The sequence below is a fragment of the Scleropages formosus genome, chromosome 3 (genome assembly GCF_900964775.1).
Source record: "Scleropages formosus chromosome 3, fSclFor1.1, whole genome shotgun sequence".
Classification (NCBI taxonomy): Eukaryota; Metazoa; Chordata; class Actinopteri; order Osteoglossiformes; family Osteoglossidae; genus Scleropages; species Scleropages formosus.
Genome location: NC_041808.1, coordinates 33,060,335 through 33,081,242, shown reverse-complemented (window position 1 = coordinate 33,081,242; position 20,908 = coordinate 33,060,335). Strand labels below are relative to the sequence as shown.

General features: G+C 44.9%; 1 protein-coding gene across 1 annotated transcript; it reads left to right on the top strand.

Annotated features, from left to right (window-relative positions):
- Window positions 1–5,321: 5,321 nt before the first annotated feature.
- On the top strand, window positions 5,322–20,286 carry LOC108940747 (ethanolamine-phosphate cytidylyltransferase-like). The gene is made up of 13 exons (XM_018763114.2): window positions 5,322–5,610; window positions 12,050–12,138; window positions 13,337–13,498; window positions 13,952–14,018; window positions 14,341–14,425; window positions 14,526–14,567; window positions 15,936–16,074; window positions 16,169–16,251; window positions 16,625–16,702; window positions 17,173–17,238; window positions 17,328–17,393; window positions 17,701–17,789; window positions 17,951–20,286. Exons 1-13 carry the CDS (start codon window positions 5,489–5,491, stop codon window positions 18,063–18,065), a joined length of 1,203 nt encoding a protein of 400 aa, XP_018618630.1. The 5' UTR covers window positions 5,322–5,488; the 3' UTR covers window positions 18,066–20,286.
- Window positions 20,287–20,908: the final 622 nt, after the last annotated feature.

The window sequence follows — 20,908 nt, the reverse complement described above, 5'->3', positions numbered from 1 at the left end:
GGGTGAGAGGTGCCGGGCGGGTGTGGGGATACTCACAAGACCCCAGCTGGCTGCCATACAGTTGGAGGTTGTCCCGGTGGATGAGAGGGTCACCTCAATGCGACTTAAGGTCGCTGAAAAGAGAACTTTGACTGTTGTGTGTGCTTATACACCAAACAGCAGTTCAGAGTATTCAACCTTGGAGAAGGTTGGTAGGGTTCTGGACAGGGCCCGACCTACAGACTCCATAGTCTTGCTGGGGGACTTCAATGCTCACGTTGGCAATGACTGGGAAATCTGGAGTGGGGTGACTGGGAAGAATGGTTTGCCTGATCTAAACCCGAATTATGAAATGTTACTGCACTTCTGTGCTAGTCATGGTTTGTCCATAACAAACACTATGTTTGAACACAAGGATGCTCATAAGTGTAATTGCTACCAGAGGTCCTTAAACCTTAGTCATTTTATCTGACTTGAGGCCACATGTTCTGGACACTCGGGTGAAGAGAAGTGCTGAGCTGTCAACCAGCCACCCTCTGGTGGTGAGCTGGATCAGATGGCGGGGAAAACTGACGGACAGACCCAGTAGACCCACGCGCATAGTGAGGGTGTGCTAGGAGCGACTGTCAGAGGACCCTGTCTGGAATAATTTTAACTCCCACCTCCGTGAGAAATTCTCTCATGTCCCAGAAGAGGTAGGGGACATGGAGTCTGAATGGACACTGTTCAAAACCTCCACTGTGGAAGCAGCCAGGCGCAGCCATGGCCAAAATCTTGTTGGTGCCAATCACAGCGGTAACCCAAGAACCCGCTTGTAGACACTGGTGGTGAGGGAAGCTGTCAAGCTGATGAAGGAGACCTTTAGGGTCTGGTTGGCTCTGGGGATTCCTGACTCAGCAGATAGGTACCGGCAGGCAAAAAAGGTGGCAGCGATTGCAGAAGCAAAATCCAGAGCATGGGAGGAGTTTGGGGAGGCCCTGGAAAATGTCAGCCTCAAAGAGGTTCTGGAGAACCATCTGGCAGCTTAGGAGGGATCGGAGAAGCTTCGCTCAAGCTGTGCTCAGCAATGGTGGAGAAACTCTGGCCTCAGATGAGGACATTGTTGGGAGGTAGAAGGAGCATTTTGAGGAACTCCTAAACCCGAGAGATATGCCTCCCTTACAGGAGTCAGGACCAGAGGCTTCCAGGGTATCACAGTCCATTTCCTGGTGGAAGTCACTGAGGTAGTTGGAAACCTCCATAGTGGCAAAGCGCCAGGGGTGGATGAGATTCGCCTGGAACTGCTTAAGGCCCTGGATATTGTGAAACTGTCATGGCTGACTCACATGGATATCTTCAGCACGCACTGAAACAGTTTGCAGCCGAGTGTGAAGCAATTAGTATGAGGATCAGCACCTCTAAGTCTGAGTCCATGGTTCTTTTACGGAAAGGGATAGAATGCCCCCTTCAGGTAAGGGGAGAAGATTTGCCCCAGGTGGAAGATTTTAAGTATCTTGGGGTCTTGTTCACGAGTGAGGGGAGAAGGGAGCGTGACATCGGCTACAAACTGGGAGCAGCAGCAGCAGTAATGCAGTCGCTGTACCAAACTGTAGTGGTAAAGGGGGAGCTGAGCAATAAGGCAAAGCTCTCTATTTACCAGTCTATGTCCCTACCTTCACCTGTGGTCATCAACTCTCGGTCATGACCGAAAGAATAATATCACGGATACAAGCAAATGAAATGAGTTTTCTCCACAGGGTGATGGGACTCGTGCTCCGTGACAGGGTGAGGAGTTTGGCTATCCGGGAAGAACTCAGAGTAGAGCCGCTACTCCTCCACATTGAGAGGAGCCAGTTGAGGTGGCTCGTGCATTTGGTAAGGATGCCCCCTGGGCGCCTCCCTTTGGAGGTATACCAGGCACAGCCAACTGGGATAAGATCCCAAGGTCAGCCCAGGACGTGCTGGAGAGATTATATCTCCCAGTTGGCTTGGGAGCAGCTGAGGATCCCTGGGTTGAGTTGGAGGAAGTTGTGAGGGACAGGGATGTCTGAGTTTCTCTGCTCTCCCTATTGCCATCATGACCCTAGAAGGACAAGCGGTAAAGGAAATGGATGGATGTCCACCCCCTACAATCATCATTAATGACTGCTTGTCCAGTGCATCCCCTAGTTAGAAACCCGCTGGTGCACCAGTATCCTGTGGCAGAGTAGGCAGCTCACAATGGATACATTAAAGTGGGAGTACAAATGTAGCTCTGGACCAAGATGTTCACTAAGCAACGAATAATGGTAATTGTCCTAGCTTTGTCTTTTGAATATAGTTACAAATCATGAGCACTTGGTGTCAGTATTGAAGCCGCAAGGCCTGTAGAGCACAATCTCCTGACCTGAATGTTTTTTGTTCATTACGCTTGTACACCACTTGACAAGACTTTGAATGGCATGACCAGATGGAGAACAGCAGGCACTGCTTTGGCAGCGAGGTGTTCAGTTATACAAACACAAATCTGTAACTGAAGTTCCCATGCAGGCAGACTTGTTGTAAAGTCTAGCCATATTCACCTACTCTCAGACAAAATTACATAGAGATTAACATTCACTTCAATTTATCTGGAGTAGATACAGAGTAAAATTAATGAATTGTGAAGTTTATCACTTAGGAGTTAAACTTCATGTGTTGGATTTATTGTGTCAGTGTGTGGATTTTTACAACATTCTTAATTTAGACAGTCCCACAAAAAAGACTGAATGTGGCTATAAATTTGACAAATTTCATAACTGTTCTTTAATTTTATGGACACTTGACCTATCACACATACATTGTCTGAAACCGCTTGTCCCAAGGTGAACCGGGGCTTAATCTGGCAATGCGGCGCAAGGCTGGAGGGGGAGGGGACACACGTCCATCAAGGGGCACCCTAAGCAGGAATTGAACCCAGACCCACCGCAGAGCAGGACCCAGGCAAACCCACTGTGCCACCGCACCCCCCATATCCAATCCACTCCAATACAAACTATTAAATTCCTCAACTTTTCATCATCTCATCCAGCACAACCCTTTATCCACTTATTGCATGACTCAGAGAAAAAAAAGTGCCAGTCACAGTTCAGCCACTGAATAGGACATCATAGACAGAGTGAACCTGCTTGTCTCAAGCAGGGTCGCAGCAAACCGGAGACTAACCCGGGGCCCAAGGACGCCGCCGTTCCGTCACACATCACCCAAAGCAAGACTTGAACACCACACCCACCAAAGAGCAGAACCTAGCCAAGCCTGCTGCACCGCTGCGCCACCACACCCCCAAGGGACAGTATATCCATTTTTAAAAATTTTAAGACTTTTTGTTGTTATCCTGGACTGATCTTCAACTTGCATGTGGTGGTTTGAAATATCTGCAATAAAGGAGAGGACATATGTTGACTTAATATTATGCTTTGATTCCTTCATGCCAAAATAATCTCCCTTACTTTTTATTTGCTAAATATGCAAATAAGACCTTAAATGTAAATGATGTGTGGACACAAGTAGCTGCAGATCCTTAGCCCATTGCAGACTTCCTAGGAACTTTTTGCCTCTAGTCTTTATCTCTATACATGTTTTCTCAGTTGTGCATCACCATACAATCAACACCTCTGTCCTGCCTTGATGCTGCAGTGTTAAAACACCATGATTATGTGACTTTTTCAATCATCAAATTGTAGGAGTAGAGAGAGGGGTCTAATGGATGAGTACAGTGGAGAGACATGGGGGTCAAGGCGGTGGGCAGGTTGAAGTCACAGACTCTCAAGTAGGTCACACTGAATACATTTAATCAAACCTGAAATATCCAGCAAAGCTAAGCAAGACTGTATAATTGTCATGGTGCAGAGTCTGACAGAACACACACATTAATCACTGAGATGAATGGAATTTCAAAAACCTGGCAGCATTAGACAGGTTGCATGTGGATTGTTAATAGCACAGTGATTCTCAGGATGTGTCCTGTGGTTAACTGATAGTCTAAAATGAGCCATCAGGCACTTTCTTTTTCATAATAAAAGCAATAAACATTGAGTCAGGTTTAAATTAAACTGAAGGATGTCGATAGCCTTTTACATGTCCTTTATAATGAAACACATGAAACATTATCATGCTCTTCGCACCTTGCCTCAGTGACAGCTTTTGACCTTTAGAACCAATTTTCGGATAACACATTTGATGACATGCTCATTGTGTAAGAGCATTTGTGTTTTCCATCTTATGATACAACTGAATTAATATTAACTTGTTTATAAGACTGTAGAAACTATTTACATTCATTTTGCAGATGCTTTTCTCCAAAGCAACTTACAATGGACTCCATGTAGTGTTATCAGACCCAGTGTAAGTAGTGTATCTAGCAGTGTAAATCACCTTGGTGAATAAGGTGTGGGCTGATAACATTACGTAGAGTTCGTTGGAAGTCGCTTTGGAGAAAAATGTCTGACAAATAAATAAATGTATATATAAACACACAGTAAAGTAGCAGTAGAAAAACACAAATAGTCCACTGAGAATCATTATGCCATGAGTGGCCATACATTTTTCAAGTTTTAATTATTACAGCCCATATATAGAATAGCTGGTATTTGGACTGAGAGGGACAAATGTAGCTTTATATTGAAGGACTTTCGAATATTTACATCTCTTCCAATTAAGCTCGTACTCTGTCACGTTCCAAAAACATATGACTCAAAGTGCCTGGAACTACTTTTCACTTGCTAATTTGCCCATGGAAATTATGACATACAAGTTGAGTAAGGCAGACAGGAAATGAAGTGGAAAGGCACAAGGGGTATTATGACACTTATCTCCAAAGTGACTTTCTATACAATGTTAAGGTGTTTTTTTACAATTATTTATCCATTTATGTAGCTAGGTAATGTTAGGGTAAGTACCTTATGTAAGGGTACTATAGCCAGAGGTGGGGAATTAAATATAAAAGAATCTCAGCTTATATTTGAAAAAAAGTCAAAAACACTGGAAGTACAGTCGATACCCAAAAGACATTTTTGAATCAACGATGTCTGCGATGGATTTAAACACACACACAGACACGCAAACATCTGAAGATACGCGGAAGAGTAAATCATGACAACAGTCAGTTATCTGGAGCGATGTCAAGAATGACCCGCAACGAAACTCTGTTTAATAGGTTATGTGAAAAGTCTACGCAAACGCGTTTTAACTCACGCTACGTCAAGCGGCGCGCGCCGACCGAGTAACCTTGTTCGCGGGAGGCACGCGGTGTGACGCGACGCCGCACCGACACGGGGTTACGTAAGAGCATGACGGCGTGCGCCCATCGTACGATCCAGTGTCACGTGACGCCACTTCCACCGGCGAAGGGAGGCGTTGCCGAAGCGTTGCAGCCTTGCAGATACCGGCAAGCGGGGAGCAGACAGTGTGTGAACAGTCCTCCTCGCCGGGAAGCGGTCGCAGCATCATTTTAATTGTATCGCTGTTAATCTTCACGTACTTTGGCGCTGCGGACGTGTGGTCAGGAGGAGAGATGATCCACAACGGGCACCACGCAATGAACCAGCAGGGCAAGGAGACGGGGGCGAACCCGGGCGCTGCAGCGTGCAGTCCCGAGAAACGGAGACGAACAGTCCGGGTGTGGTGTGACGGATGGTGAGAAACCCGCGTGTGCCACGTAACTAGTATTAATCGCGCACGAGCCCGAATCAGAACATCCGTCACGCGCCGTGCGTGATCGCGGCACCTGACTTGGCCTGTTGTGATTGTGCCTTGTTGCGGTTTTGGGTGTATTTGACGTGTGCGCGCGCGCGCGCATGTGTATGTGTGTGTGTGTTCTCTCGAAATGTTCCTGTCGAGGTCGCTTAGCTGCTGCGCGCGCAGAGATGATCGATCATTTTTTGTGGCGCCCCCTTGCCGAAGGAAAGCTGTTCCGTTCGGTGACGCGGCGGTGCCAGGTTCTTGTGACAGTCAGTGTGTGTCATTAGCGACGGGCATCGCAGCGCTTCGAGCTGTCACCATTTAACAACGTGAAGCCTGGTGCCGGGTTCGAATGCAGCACCCTTTACGTGTCTCATCCTTGCTCTGTACCCTTGATCGAAGCCCTTACTACTGTAGACGGATGCTGTATGAAAGGATGAATCGTTCAATCAAACGATCCTTCTGAATAAGTTAGTAATAGTTAATTGGTAACTGACGCCTGACAAAGTAGAGGAACCTGCACCTCACACATCGTTTTAATGAAGGTCACTTTCGTGACACGTTGTTACAAATTACATAATCGTTGACGGGCGGGGGCTGAATAAAACAATTTTTTTTTTTTTGTAATTTCATAAAGGATTTGTAGTCTTGCTGTATGTAGTTTTCCAAGTAAGGGCTGTGTAGCAGCACTGTGCTCATCCACCTGGGAAGTCTTTTAACACTGCAGTGGTCAGGGGGGGGAAGTATTTCTTTGCTTGCAACCTCTTCCACTTCTTTGCAAGCAGGACTTTGCTGTCTGACACTACAATATACATGCATGGATTTAACAGACAGTTTTCTCCAAAGTGACTTCCAATGAACTCTATGTAGTGTTATCAGCCCACACACCTTATTCACCCAGGTGACTTACACTGCTAGATACACTACTTACACTGGATCACTCATCCATACATCAGTGGAACACACTCTGAACCTGAGAAGCATGTCTTTAGACTGTGGGAGGAAACCAGAGGATACCCACACAGACAACATGCAAACTCCATACTGAGTGGGGATTGAACCCATGCCCTCTTGCACCACCCAGGCACTCTGAGACAGCAGCACTACTTTCTGTGCCACTGTGGCCTTAGGTTAAAGGTGCTGCGTGCTGCTCCTCTGTTCCCAAACCGGGGTAAAACCTTGTAATATGGCTACTCATTCCACCTTCACGCATTGTTACTTTCTGACACATACACACACACAGAGAACATTAACCAAAAGCGGACCTGATGCTCTAAACACAGCCTGAGTGATCGCTGTCCATACAGTACAGCGTGTACTTATGCTGCTCTACAGAATAATTATATAAACATTTACCATGTCATTGCAACTGTCATTATTATTGCTATTTGTCATTCTCTTCATTTTTAGTATCAGCTTGCGTGCAATGTAAGGACATGAGTAACTACCCACCTACCTCTCGCTAGAACTGCCTCACTGTAGAATAAACACACAGCCTTTCTCAGATGCCCAACTACACTCACAGAACTGCAGTTTTAAAGTGACAGGTGTCAGATAATTTGGATTTTAACCATCTTAGCTTTACCATAATTTTATTTTCTTGAGCAGATATCTTAATGTAGCATGTTTACACTCAGCTCAGTTGAACCTTTTTATGTTGTTCCTTTTGTCACAGTATGTGTGTGTGTGTATGTATATATATATATATATATATATATATATATATATATATATATATATATATATATATACACACACACACACACACACTATCTGAACCGCTTGTCCCATACGGGGTCGCGGGGAGCCGGACCCTAACCCGGCAACTCAGGGCGTAAGGCTGGAGGGGGAGGGGACACACCCAGGACGGGACGCCAGTCCGTCGGAAGGCACCCCAAGTGGGACTCGAACCCCCGACCCACCGGAGAGCAGGACCCAGTCCAACCCACTGCACCACTTCACCCCTCATCACAGTATATAGGCAGGGTTTAATTAATACAATTGGAACAGCAGGTAGCACAGTGGTGGGGGTTTTTGCCTTGGGATTGAATCCCACTCCTGATGTAGTACCATTGAACAAGGCACTTACGCTAAATGGCTCTGGTAAGAGTATCCTGATGGTATAAATGGATCATTCAGAGTTGCAAATTGAATATGGTATGTTACCTTGGGCGGTGGCTAATGATCTTACTGAGAATCTTAATTTGCTGTGTACATTGTGTGAATTCATTACTCTCCACAGATTTTAATGTGTGGATAAATCTCTTTCCCCATACAGTTTTGGACAGGGGATTAAATCAAATCAAACATTGTATGGACAGGTCTGAACATATTAAAAATACAATATGAACCCCCTTCAGAGCTCGGCTCTTTTGGATGATCTGCTCTGTTGTTCAACATTACTTGTAGTTACTTGAACCTGCTTCACTTTCCACTCTAAGAACATCATTACAAGAGCTAAGACTGATTATGATTCTTGCCTTTCCTTCCGATTCCTTGGAAAATAGCGCTACAAACTTAATACTTAAGCAGTTTCTGAAATGCAAAGTTGCTATAACAGTAGAGAATTAAGATGTTTTAACCATACTGTACACTTTTAGAGCTATTGTAACCCTGTAGTCCTGCATTATAGCTGCTATAACCCTGCATTGAAGTTGCATCCATTAAATGCGATAACTAATATATCCCTGCGGTAAAATGTTACATTTACCGTCACCTCACTCGTTGTCGCAGCAATAACAGCTCTGAATCTTCATGGTATGTCTGCATGAGTTTGACTTATTTACATATGGGTACATTTTTCCGGCTATCCTCATGGATCAGAAATCTTCACCCGAAATTTAGATCTCTTGTGCAGGGTTTGCTGTCTTTCATCATCCTGACGTCAATACACTTCCCAGTCCTTCCTGCTGAAAAATCTCCGCAGCATAATGCTGCTGATGCCGTCATGTATGACGGTACGGATGGTGCTGCTTGGGTGTTAGGATGTGTTTGGTTTGTGCTTTGATTTCAGACCACAGCTCAGATTTTGTCTCATAAGAGGCCAAATCTTTGTAGAGCCAAAAAGATTTATGTCCTCACAGTGCTTTCTAGTTCAGTCGGTGAGCTCTGCAGCTTTGTGTGTTGCAGCTGGCCTCCTGCTCCCTTTTGAACAATTGTCCTTCTCATTCAGTTCTTCACTTTGGTAGGATGGCCCGGTCCTGGTCGTGTCTCGGTTGTGCATTAGCCACAATAAGTCTAACTGTGCTCTGGAACCTTGGAGCTTTGCCAGTTTGTGATGATGTTCTCCACCTAATGCATTTCTCAACTTCTCCACTACGGCGTTTCATGGGCACTTCTATTTTTCTTCATAAGGTCATATCTAATGTGCCCTTTCACCCATAAGATACTGTAAATGGAGTAGTACCGATTCTCCTAAACCAGATAAACACAAATGGACCTTGGTTGTGTTTTAGTTTGATTGCTCTGGAAGATGGAATACCCTTACGGCCCGATACACGAGGCAGTAAATGCTTATCGGCTGTCATTTTCGTGGTTTTACGTTTAGTATGAGTCTAAAAATTTTTGTGAATTAAAAAAAATCCATCTCCGTATATCTTGTTCTGACATAGCAAAACAAGAAATAATAAAGACGCGAGTGCTTTCTAAAGGCACCGCGCTTTAGGTGCGAAGGGTGGATGTCGCTTGTGATCTGGAATGCTGTTGGTTGTTTCGGAATCAGTAGCACTCTGCAGGTGATCCCTCTTCAAAAGGCTCCAAATCCATGTGTTTGAAGAGTGGGATTACAGCTGCTTTTATAACGTGGAAATTCCAGCCATTTCCACTTGGCTTGGCCCAATGTGGTGTGTTGGAATGTGGAATGTTCTGAATACCAGCGAAAGAAAACACTGGGATGGAGTGCGCACCCACGATTCCTGCCTCTTGCCCACTCGTGCATAGCTCAAATTCCCCCATTGCTGAACTGACAGCGGCATGGAATCCCCTTGAATTATAAACCTTTCTAAGCTTTTACCACCTATTGTTGTTGTGTGCTTGTTTACGTCCAACGTAGCGATGCATGTTGAGTGCGCAACTGAGCGGAGGGACTGTGGCGTGACCGGATCGTTACATCAGCAAGTTAATATCGCCCGCCGTTGGATCCTGGATGCCTGGCTAAGGTGTGGGTTTGATCTGCGCTCGGTTCCACGCTTCTTATATCGCACGGGAGGATGCCGGGACCTGTTCGCAATGCTGCGAAAAGTAGTAATCAACACTTCGATTATGTGACGCTGCCTTAGTGCGGTTCTGTAGATGTTCCGAAGATGCTGTGTATGTCAGGAGGCGGGTCTTTCGTGACGATGTATGTCAGGAGTTCCCCCTCCTGGTTTATGAAGTCTTGTTTTCCTGCTACATGCAGAATTGTCATAGTACCATTCTTCATCTGGGTATAATTATTTACCGCTACGTTCCATGAGGAGTCATTTGAGCGGCATGACATAGTCCCGGCAATAAGAGTTTTTTCACCTTCCATCATCCCTCCAGAGCTGCCAGCCAGTGCCCGTGTGTTGTTTGCTTTGCCACGAGATGCTTGCAGGACAAAGTGCTTGTGTGCTTTCTCTGATGGGGCAGGAAGCCTGAGACTCCAGCCTTTGCATGAACCAAAACAATCCCGCGAAGCGCAGAATCAATCGATCGACTGACCTCCGGATGACTGGAGCTCGTGAAGCGGTGTGTAGCGCGTTGGCGATCAGGAGGGATCGTGACACAGTGTAAAAAAGCGAACCGCGTTTGAATGGAATTATCTGGCATCTAACTCCTGACAGTGGGGAAAACTCCAGATGGAAGCAAAGAATCATCACTTGCAGTGCTGTAAATAATTGATCCTACAACGCTAGCATGATCCTCAACCGTTGTTACTGTGGACAGAGAGCACAGGCTAGATGTTCCCCCGCATTTGTGTGTGTGTGTCCCCTTTGCGACCACCTCATGGCGATTGAGTGGCTGCAGCTCTGTGTGATCGTGCGTCTCTCCCCGAGTTCCGTGTCACTTTCACGATGACATCCTAACCTGTCAAAACAAGGTTGGTGAAACCAGAGCTCTGCTGTCTAGCCAGGCAGAGTCGCACCTGAGACAGGAATCGCTCTCGTGCACCTTACGGCTCTGATACGTGCGCTCGGTCCTGTTTTCTTGTGAAATTTTATCACACGACTAAGAAGTAACGCTATCATCTGAATATGCGGTCGTCACATTGTAATTGCAAGAATTATTCTCGGTTTTCGGCAATATTCCAGTTATTTTTCTCTTACAGGTTGGGCATGTGTAGCTATTTTTATATCCCAAGATCTTACAGCCTCATCCATTTAAACTGCAGATTTTTTTGTTACCAAAACGGGAAATATTTTGCTCAAGGGTACTAAGCAGAGCCAAAGGGACTTAAGCAACAAGCTTTTAAGTTACAAACACAATATAATGCTGGACAAGACTTATACTAGGTATACAGCAGGGTTTCGCCTGTGAAGGGGTACCTGCACTGGGACATGACTGCTGCCGTCGCTCACAGAAGCAGCTCTGTGTGTGTTACAGGTAAAGCGATGCCTCACGGCAGTGTAGTCTATGTTCCATTACTGCGCTTAGTCTTACTTCTGTAGCCTCGGGGGCCAGCGGGATCGCGTTACTATCTGGCCAGAGAGCGCCAGGGCAACAAAGTGGCTCAGGTTCCTGGGATCGTGTTGGTGCTGCCCGGCCGCAGACCCCAGATGACTGGGACATGCTGGGCACTGAGCCTGTCGGATCACAGTTGGCCCAAAGAGACTGGGGTCCCAAACTCCCAGTTAAAATCTCAATTGGGGCATTAAGTCAGAAGCAGGAGATTTCACTTATTACCTGGTGTTGCGTCTTAGCTAAGAGGTTATAAACTCATTAAGTCATTCCAACTCTGTATATTTCACACTCACGTTTGGCATGTGGTTGTACACTGTCAGTTAAAGAGCAGGTTGTGCTCCATACCCAAAATAAAACACCCAAAGTTTCAAAGACCTGGTTTGGAATGCTGCGTAAATTTATCTGAATCTTATGTGAAATGTGTAAAGTTTGTAATAATAATAATGTTAGGGGCAGTTGATAGTGTAGTGGTTAGAGCTGCTGCCTTTGGATCCGAAGGCTGCTGTTACGGATCTCATCTACTGCCTTAATACCTTTGCACAAGGTACTTACCTTAAATTGCTCCAGTACAATTACCCATATGGGTGAATAGTTGTAAACCACTTTGGAGAAAAGCATCAGCAAAATTAATAAATGTAACAAATTACTTTTTTTCAATGTGGCGCCTGCTTCCAGTGACAGGTTAATACAGGGTGCAAAAGTGCTGACAAAAGCATACAGTCTAGGTTTACTCTGTTTTCTCTTTGTCTTCCAGCTATGACATGGTCCACTACGGTCACTCCAACCAGCTGCGTCAGGCCAAGGCCATGGGCGACTACCTCATTGTCGGGGTCCACACTGATGGTGAGCACCCAGGCCCAGTTGAGGCCCAGCCGAAGTACGCCTTCTGCCTGAGGGTGGAACCATCCCTGAGATGATATTATTGAGTGTATTGAAGTCAGGTTTGGCTCTAGGCATAAGTGACGTAGGGGGTTGGTTGGTTAGTTAGTTCCTCCCACGTCGGTTGATGTATCGGACAACGAGTGTTCTCCAATGGGCTCTATTGACAGCAATGATCTCAGCATCTGTCCATTTGATGTTCATGGTCTTGAGGGCTTCTCAAAAGGTGGAACGCCACGTTTTCGATGTCGACCCTGTCTGCGCTTTCACTTTGGTGGCACTCATTGCATCACCACCTTTGGAAGTCTCTAGTCAGGAAGTCGCAAAATGTGACCCGCTAGTCGCGTTCGTCGTTTGGCAACAGTGTCCTCCAGCCGCAGCAGACCACTACGTGGTAGCACCTCTTTGTCTGTGGTCTGATCGAGGTAGGAGATATCCAGAATTTGATGTAAACTCCATTGGTGAAAAACATTCGGTTTGTGGGCTACCCTTTTCGTAATCTTCCAGGTTTCACTGGCAGGGATGGCTGTTGGGGTCACGATGCTGTTGTACAGTCTGATTTTGATGTTTGTGTTAATGGAGGAACAAGACCAAATCGACCGCGTCCGCTGAGATACCGATGATGCGTTCCCAATCCGACACTGGACGTCACGTTCAGTTTTGCCATCATTTGTGATAATGCTGCCAAGATAAGTGAATTCATCCACTTCCTGAACAATGCCGTGCAATGGTGACGTCTGTTTTTGACCGTCGGTTTATCTTCATTGCTTTGGTTCTTTCAGTGCTGATACGCAGACATTTTTTTTTCCTGCCTCACATTCAAGATGCGTGGTTGTGTGTTGTAAGCTTGGTTTGGACTCTGGTAGTAAAGCCACATCACCCGTGAAATTCAGATGTACGGGTGCCACCACGACATTCCACAGTGCAGATCCATTAGTTGAGATGTTCCTGAACATCATCTAGAGAACTAGTTATTGCTAGCCTTGACTGAGCTGTGAAATGTTCTATGCTCTGTGTAGTCCGTGTGTGTGTGCGCATGTGCTCATGTGACTTCGTACACATGAGGGCTGGAGTGTGGGTGTCTAATAATTACAGTGACACGTTCTGACTCAAAGGCGTTTTGCATCGTACCTCTTCTCTCCTTCCTCCCCCATGGACCCAGCGGAGATCTCGAAGCACAAGGGCCCGCCCGTGTTCACGGAGGCCGAACGCTACAAGATGGTCCGTGCCATTAAGTGGGTGGATGAGATTGTGGAAGGGGCCCCCTACGTCACCACCTTGGAGACCCTGGACAAGTACAACTGTGACTTCTGTGTCCATGGAGGTTAGGTGTTTGGTTCCTTCCAGTGGGACAGAGGATGTTGGAGGGTGGAGGTTTGCTCTAAATAAGTAGTTCCCAGTCCTGTTAGCTCAGTGTGCCAGTTCTCATTCAGATGGAGCTCTTAATTGAATAGCCTTGATTGAGCTGTTTTTTATTCAAAAACTTAATCCAAGTGACTATAGGCGACAACTAATTTCTTTCCCTGTTGGGTGAAGCCAAGTGTCTGTTGACGAACACTTGTCATGGTGAAGATGTTGCATGTGTTCTTTGTGCAGTTTTACTAATAAAATTAATTCCTTTTATCTGACCATTTGTTATGGATTCTATCATTTTGCTATATTCTTATTAATTGCATTCACTGGCTGAATGAAACTGTATACCAGTCTATGGTACCATGTATATCTTGATCTATGTATTTGACATGTGAGTGAGCAGCATTGTACATGGGCATTTCAGATGACATCACTCTAACAGTGGATGGGAAGGACACATATGAAGAAGTGAAGCGGTCAGGTCGATACAGGTATTGCCCAGAGAGCTATGACACGCAACTACATCAAGTACATTTCGTTTACCAATTCTATCTGTTGCCAAGTAACAATGAATAGTGAAGCATTTGAGCTAAAATCTTGTCTTTATGATCCTTCATTACATTAGACTTCCACATTGCACCCATAATTGTAGACTGTATTGTAATTGATGTTACTACTTGTGTAATAACTAAACACTGTGTTGGATTGGGGAATGGTGATATTGCATAGTGATAGGTGCTCTTCTTCAGGTTTCTGCTTTTGTAAATAAGAGTTGTGTGATCATTTAGGTGACGTGAGGTTACTGTGTTTCAGGGAATGTAAGCGCACCCAGGGCGTGTCCACCACTGACCTCGTGGGCCGCATGCTCCTGATGACCAAAGCCCACCACAGCAACATCGTAAGTCTGTATGGGAGGTCATCCCAGGGGTTGGATTTGTGTCAAGCTTATTTCATCGTCATCTATGCTGTTTATTTTTCAATCTTTTTCTTTTAAATAGGGAAGCTCAGACTACCAGCAGCATACTGACAACTTTGGAAAGGTGGGTCTTTTGTTGTTTCTTTTATGTTTCATGTTACTGGACTGCCAAAAGATGGGACTGAGAGGTCACAGAACATACAAAATACCAACACATATTTTGGTTTATTGTGATTAACAAAAAAATCTGTTGATGTATTAAAGAAACCAGAATCTACCAGGGTTATTTTTTTCAACGGGTCTTTCCAAGTTTGCCTGTCTCTCAAGAAACAAAATTTTAAGTTTTTTGGCCTGTGATAGTTTGACTCCTCGGCATTTCCATCTCTATGCCCTGACACCTGTTGAAGCTGTGTAATCTAAAACACAAGCCTGTATTTGGGGCATAACAAAGTGCAAGTACCATAGTCAAGTACCATAATTCACAACCTAGAGTCCAGTTAATACAATTTCCTCATCGGGAGCTGACCGCATGTGATCCTTTGTAGTAACTGTAACAGAGCAGTTTGGAATTAGATGTATGTAGACCTTCTGGACACTGACAAATCATGGTTAAAATCATCTTGGCAGACTTATAACGCATCACAAAATGTTTTTGTTGATGTGTGTTTGTTTCCGATAGACGAAAGAAAGAGCATTGAAATTGGTCCCTTCTTTGAGGTACAAGTTGAAGAACCCAGGTTTATTTGCTGCTACTTGTAGTTCAGTAACAGCTACATTTGAAGCTCATCAGTGCAGTGGTGTAGTACTCGTAGCAGCATTACTCAATTTACCCAGGTTATGGTAAATTATTAAACATGTTGACGAAAGTCAAAATGATTCAACAGGAATAATTCTGGTCTCCTCCTCCCCCCCCCCAGAACACTGCAGACTGTTCTCAGCCTGTTTATTTAAGATATCTGGCTAACTGAGTAATCTCACTTCACGAGAGCTTTAGTAAACATTCAAGGGCATATCTTGTGAATGAATACAAAGTAGTATTTTCAAGGTGAACTCTGCACATTCTTGCCATTTTAATAACATGTCTTAGTGTTGTTTCCATTACAGATGTCCGTACAGGTATCTGAACATTAATAATCACATCTTTCTGGCTGCTGTTGCACTTGGCCACTACATTTACTTGTATTCATTTAGCAGATGCTTTTCTCCAAAGCGACGTACATCTCATAGAAAATACAATGTGTTCATTACATTAGCAGAAAGGGAGACATCATTGCAGATGTGTGATTCTTAAGTACAGTTTGTTTCTTTCCACCATATCCACCAATGTTAATTGTCAATGTCCCACTAGAAATGGTATTTGCTATATGGATGAGGGGAGGGTGTCAGACTTCATAGGTAGGTCCTGAAGTGGGATTAGGGGATCCAGGTTGTCATGACTTTAAGATGCACTGTATTTGTGTTAGATCTTTTCTTATATTTGTGACCATGGCAGGGCCCCCAGGGCCACAGTCCCTGGACAGGGGTGTCCCAGTTCCTCCAGACCTCCCGAAAAATCATCCAGTTTGCCTCTGGGAAGGAGCCACAGCCTGGCGACACCATCATCTACGTGGCTGGGGCCTTTGACCTCTTCCGTATCCTCTGTAGTATTTGGCTAAACTCTGACCACAGTTGAAGCCACGTGCAGCCCGCCTTAAATGTGTGTCTGTCTTGACCTGTGACTGTCAGATATTGGCCACGTAGATTTCCTGGAGGCAGTCCACAAGCAGTCAGAGAAGCCGTACATCATTGCTGGCCTGCACTTTGACCAGGTGAATAAGATGTTGGCAAGGATGCTGTCAAGGCGTCCCACCTCCTCGCAGCTTCTCCGCTTCGGATTTGCTCGTCTCTTTATCTGTTGCTGATGTCTGACATTCAAGAAAAAAAAAAAAGATTTTGCAGACAGATCTGGACAAATGATTCACTATTCTCCGAAAGAGCTGACAAACTCAACCAGCCTATGAAATGAAAATAGCACACGGTGCCGTTTGCCAAAGTGTAGACAAGACCATCTGATACTAATGTGCAGCAGTAAAGGAACTTATGACAGTAAGGACTAAAATGATAAGGGAACTAAATGCCAGCTACTCATTCATCATTTAGGGTGGCTGAGCAGTGTGTGAGTCTCGTGTGTGTCTGTTGCAGGAGGTGAACCGCTACAAAGGGAAGAACTACCCGATTATGAACATCCATGAACGGACCCTGAGCGTGCTAGCCTGCAGGGTATGCCTCCATCGCCTATACACACACAGGGACACACACACACACAGGCTTCCTGTCTCAGATGCAATTATTATTTTGTTGACTAGCTTATGTTTTTAAATCCAAAGAGAACATATTTTTTAAAAAAAAAAAAGTGAAAAAGGATATCTTACCAAACCACTTCCAAATCTTTTGTCACTTGTACTACAGCGGGGCCCCTCTTGGGATTGTTCCCTTAACAACTAACAAGAGACTATCATGTCAACTGTATTCCCATTAAGCATTATGACTTTATTGCACTTTATTAAGGAGCCGCAGACACTGATGCACACAGATTCACACGCAGACAAAAAAAAATCAAACTTAATTAAAAAAAATTTGAATGCTTGTTAGTAGGTTGCTTGCAGTTATGAGTAAGAACATAGAAGTAGTAGATTTTTGCAGTTATTTATCAGTTGTACTGTGGAATAGCAACATCTTGTTCTCCCCAGTATGTTTCTGAGGTGGTGATTGGAGCTCCCTATGCCGTCACGCAAGACCTGCTGGACCACTTCAAGGTACACAGCCACGGGACTTTGGTTCCAGCGAAATAACTGACATTCTGAGTCTGTGATAGGCAGAATTCATGCGCACCCTCCCTCTGCAGGTGGACATGGTGTGCTGTGGAAGGACAGAGGTGTTCCCAGATAAGGACGGATCTGATCCATATGCTGTGAGACACCACTCCGCATACTGACTTACACAACACACACCTTCCACCTGGATTAATGTCAAATGTGAATCAGTCACTTCATTGGTGTTGTCATTGGCAGAAGCCTTTTAGTTAAAAAGTTGTTAAAAAGCAGTTAGTGATGTGTTGGCTGTTCTCTGAAATTAGATGGTGTTGACATCACTCAGACTTCAGTCACGTTTAAGTTTTTACCTTGGTTTGGGCAGCAGTACTGGCTCCTGAGACACAAACCTCAGTGTGCTGTGTCCATGCCTTTCTACCTGTTTGACAGTGTGTTTCTATTCACCAGGAGCCCAAGAAGAGGGGTATCTTCCGCACCGTGGACAGCGGCAACAATCTCACCACTGACGACATTGTGCAGAGAATAATCAAAAACCGGTGAGGTGACGTGATGTACCACGGGTGCTGTTGGCACGTCACAGTGAACACAAAAGTCCCTTACAGTTATGTGTGGAAGCTCTATATTCTGCTTCACCTGACCAACAAGTCCCTCCTTGTCCCCCCCCCCCCCTTTTATCCTTTGGGCCTCTGTGCCCCAGGCTACAGTTTGAGGCCCGCAACCAGAAGAAGGAAGCAAAGGAGATGGCGGTGATCCAGGCTATGAAGCGCCGTGAGGAAGAGCGGATGAAGGAACGAGCAAAAGCCATCTTGTAGGCACCAAGTCCTCTCGAAAGGCCCTCATACACTGGCAGGGGTCACATGGGACCAACTAAACCAGGATACAAAACCAACCCACCTCTCCCCAGGACTCCAAATCTCTTACTTCCTACTTGACCCCATGCTTCCCCAACCAAGAGTCTTAATTTCAGAAGGATCTGACATTTTGCAATGCGCTCTGCAGACCTGTCTCACATGCAGTTTGTCTCAAACGTGTGAGCAGAACTGGCTGCGTCATTCTGTTTGAGGCAGTCCTCCATTTAAGGGGACTGTCAAAAGAAAAGGGTTTACCAGTGCCAGCGCAGTCCCTTCACAGCGAGGGGACCCGAAGCATAAGGAGCTCTCCCCTGAGAGAGAGGACATGGTGGCAGTTCACATTGGTCCCTTACGCACATGCGTTCTGCTCATCACGACTAAAGACCTTCACTGAAGGAATTTGTTGACCTAACTACAAATTAATGGCGGTAATGCTCGAGAGAACGCCGAAGCAGGCGTAGCGGTTGAGAAACTGGATGTGTGACCAGGGGTTTGTGGCTTCATTGCAGAAGAGAGGTTTTGCTGCTGCCTCCTTTCAAAGGACGTTCAACATTGCCTCAGGAAACACGCTAACACTACACATAGGTAGAGTATCACATATATTTAAGCTAATGTAAGTATATTCAACGCGGTGTACAGGTCCATGTCGTCACAGATGTTAATTTGTCTATGGACAGTAGATTTTAGGATGATATCCTGAGGAAAACTGGTAAATGCAACGAACGCGCGCCAAAAACAGCGCCGCGTGCGCCACAGAGCAGCGCAGCGCAGCGATAAAATGGCAGCTGGAGAGGTGGCAGCGCCGTATATGGAAAACGGCGACAAAAGCAAGGCGCATAGTTCGGGGAAAACCGCGGCTTTGACCGCGTTTCACTGCTGACTTGATCACGTCTTGCGCTGGGCGACACCAGCCTGTAGCCAAAGCGTCCACCAGAGGGCGATATGTGCACACTGCTGGGCGGAGCGCGTGCTCGGCCGCGCCAGTCGCATTAATGCGGTTTTAGATTAAGGTTAAATTTGAATTTAAAGCGATCTCGCAGTATGCAGTACACTTTTATTAGGTTGTATTTTAGCACATATACGAAATACGTGTATAATAAGAGCTTATGTTTTTAACAGATGTCATTTTAAGTACAAAATGGCAAAGTTTTTCTTTAAAAACAACAATTTCCACCTACAGCAAGAACAGATCATATGTACTTGCACTGCCTCTCGTGTATTTATACATATATATTTTAATCTGATGTAGTGTTTGGGCCCCGTGGTTTATTTTTGAAATGTCACTTGTTCGTAAATCTGACTGTTCGGAACTAGAAGTATTCCGTACAGGTGCTTCCAATGAAATGCACTGAATTCCACCTTTTCCAAGGTATGTGCTGCTGTTTATCTGCATTGCTTGTACTTTTGTGTTGTGTATCTTGCATTGCATTATAATTTAGTTTGAAATGTTACTGAAATCAGTCTCACTGTAGCATATTGGGAAATACCTGGACTATACCGATTTATAAATATATATCTATACATATGTAAGACCCACAGACACGGAAAGGCGTGGCTATACTAAGGATGTGTAACCCGTGACAATGATTCAATGGACTTTTGAGCTAAAATGAACCTTTCGACAGGTTAATATGTAATTATCATTGTCATACTCTTGTTAAACCATAATCAGTGTTTGAACTTTGCCTTCATTGTAAAACAGAGACAGTCCATAACTGGTTTGTTTTTAATAGCTCCAGTGATTCTAAAGAACATTTTTAATTTCCCCAGTTTAACACACTCCGAAGGCACTTGGAAACTTCTGTATATGATGAACTCAACAATTATTCGTTTGTCTTCAACGCTGTGGAATTTGATAACATGATGATGATCATTGTCAATAACAATGTCTTATATATAACCGAAAGTGTTTTCTCTGTGTCTGTGTGTGTGTTTTAATGACAGTCCTGCGATTTTATACATATGACATGTGAACGCCACCCTGTACAGTTGTGCACGGGTGTCCCCGCACCATGGCAACGTCCTGTGACAACTGTTAATTCGCGGGCGTCGCCACTAGAGGGCGACACAATGCAATATTTCCCCAGAGCGACATTTTCTAACGCGTTATTCTTTTAAACATGAATATTTCTCTCAGAACTGGAAGTATAAGTATCCCCGTATTATAAAAGCCCCTGAATCCCTAGTACACACGCCATGCTTTTTAAATTTAACATAATTTGTCCCAGTGTGTGACTTAAAGGTAGGCCTTAGTGTGATGTTAGGAGACGCCCTGGGACGTGCAGGTGTACAGGGTTTTAAAAGTCTGCTTTACAGAGCTTAATTTTTCCCTTTAAATGATGAAGTGAGCACTTTATAATAGACATCTGATAAGTAAAAGCAAAAAATAAATAATTTCAACGAAAACCCATGTTTTTGGTCAATGTAATGTGTTAACTGAAGAGGTTCAGTGGTGGTGTTAGCATAAGAGCTAAAGCAACTTGGCAACGGAGGGATGGAACCAGAGAGCTGGAAGATCTACAGAGGTCTACAAAGTCACTTTTGTAGTTTTTAATAAATCTGTGTGTGTGCTGGAGCAGATGCTAAGGTATCCTGTTTTGCAGGCCTGACTGCTGTGCTCAAGGTCACGATGCACAACAAGATTCCCAGACACCTGCACTTCAGTTTAATACTCAAAAGTGCTTCCTGGATTTCGCCCACATTCCACAAATGTTCACAGAAGAATTGTTAGCTTGTTCCCGGACCTCCAGCGAGCCTCTCCGTTGGTGTCCGCAAAGTCCAAAACGGTCCACGCGGAGTGGGAT

Excerpts from the sequence above, each read along its gene's own strand:
- LOC108940747 (XM_018763114.2), top strand. The coding sequence starts at position 5,489 with ATGATCCACAACGGGCACCACGCAATGAACCAGCAGGGCAAGGAGACG. Across the intron at positions 14,426-14,525 it reads AAGCCCACCACAGCAACATC|GGAAGCTCAGACTACCAGCA; the intron begins GTAAGTCTGTAT and ends TCTTTTAAATAG. Across the intron at positions 16,252-16,624 it reads CTGGCCTGCACTTTGACCAG|GAGGTGAACCGCTACAAAGG; the intron begins GTGAATAAGATG and ends TGTCTGTTGCAG.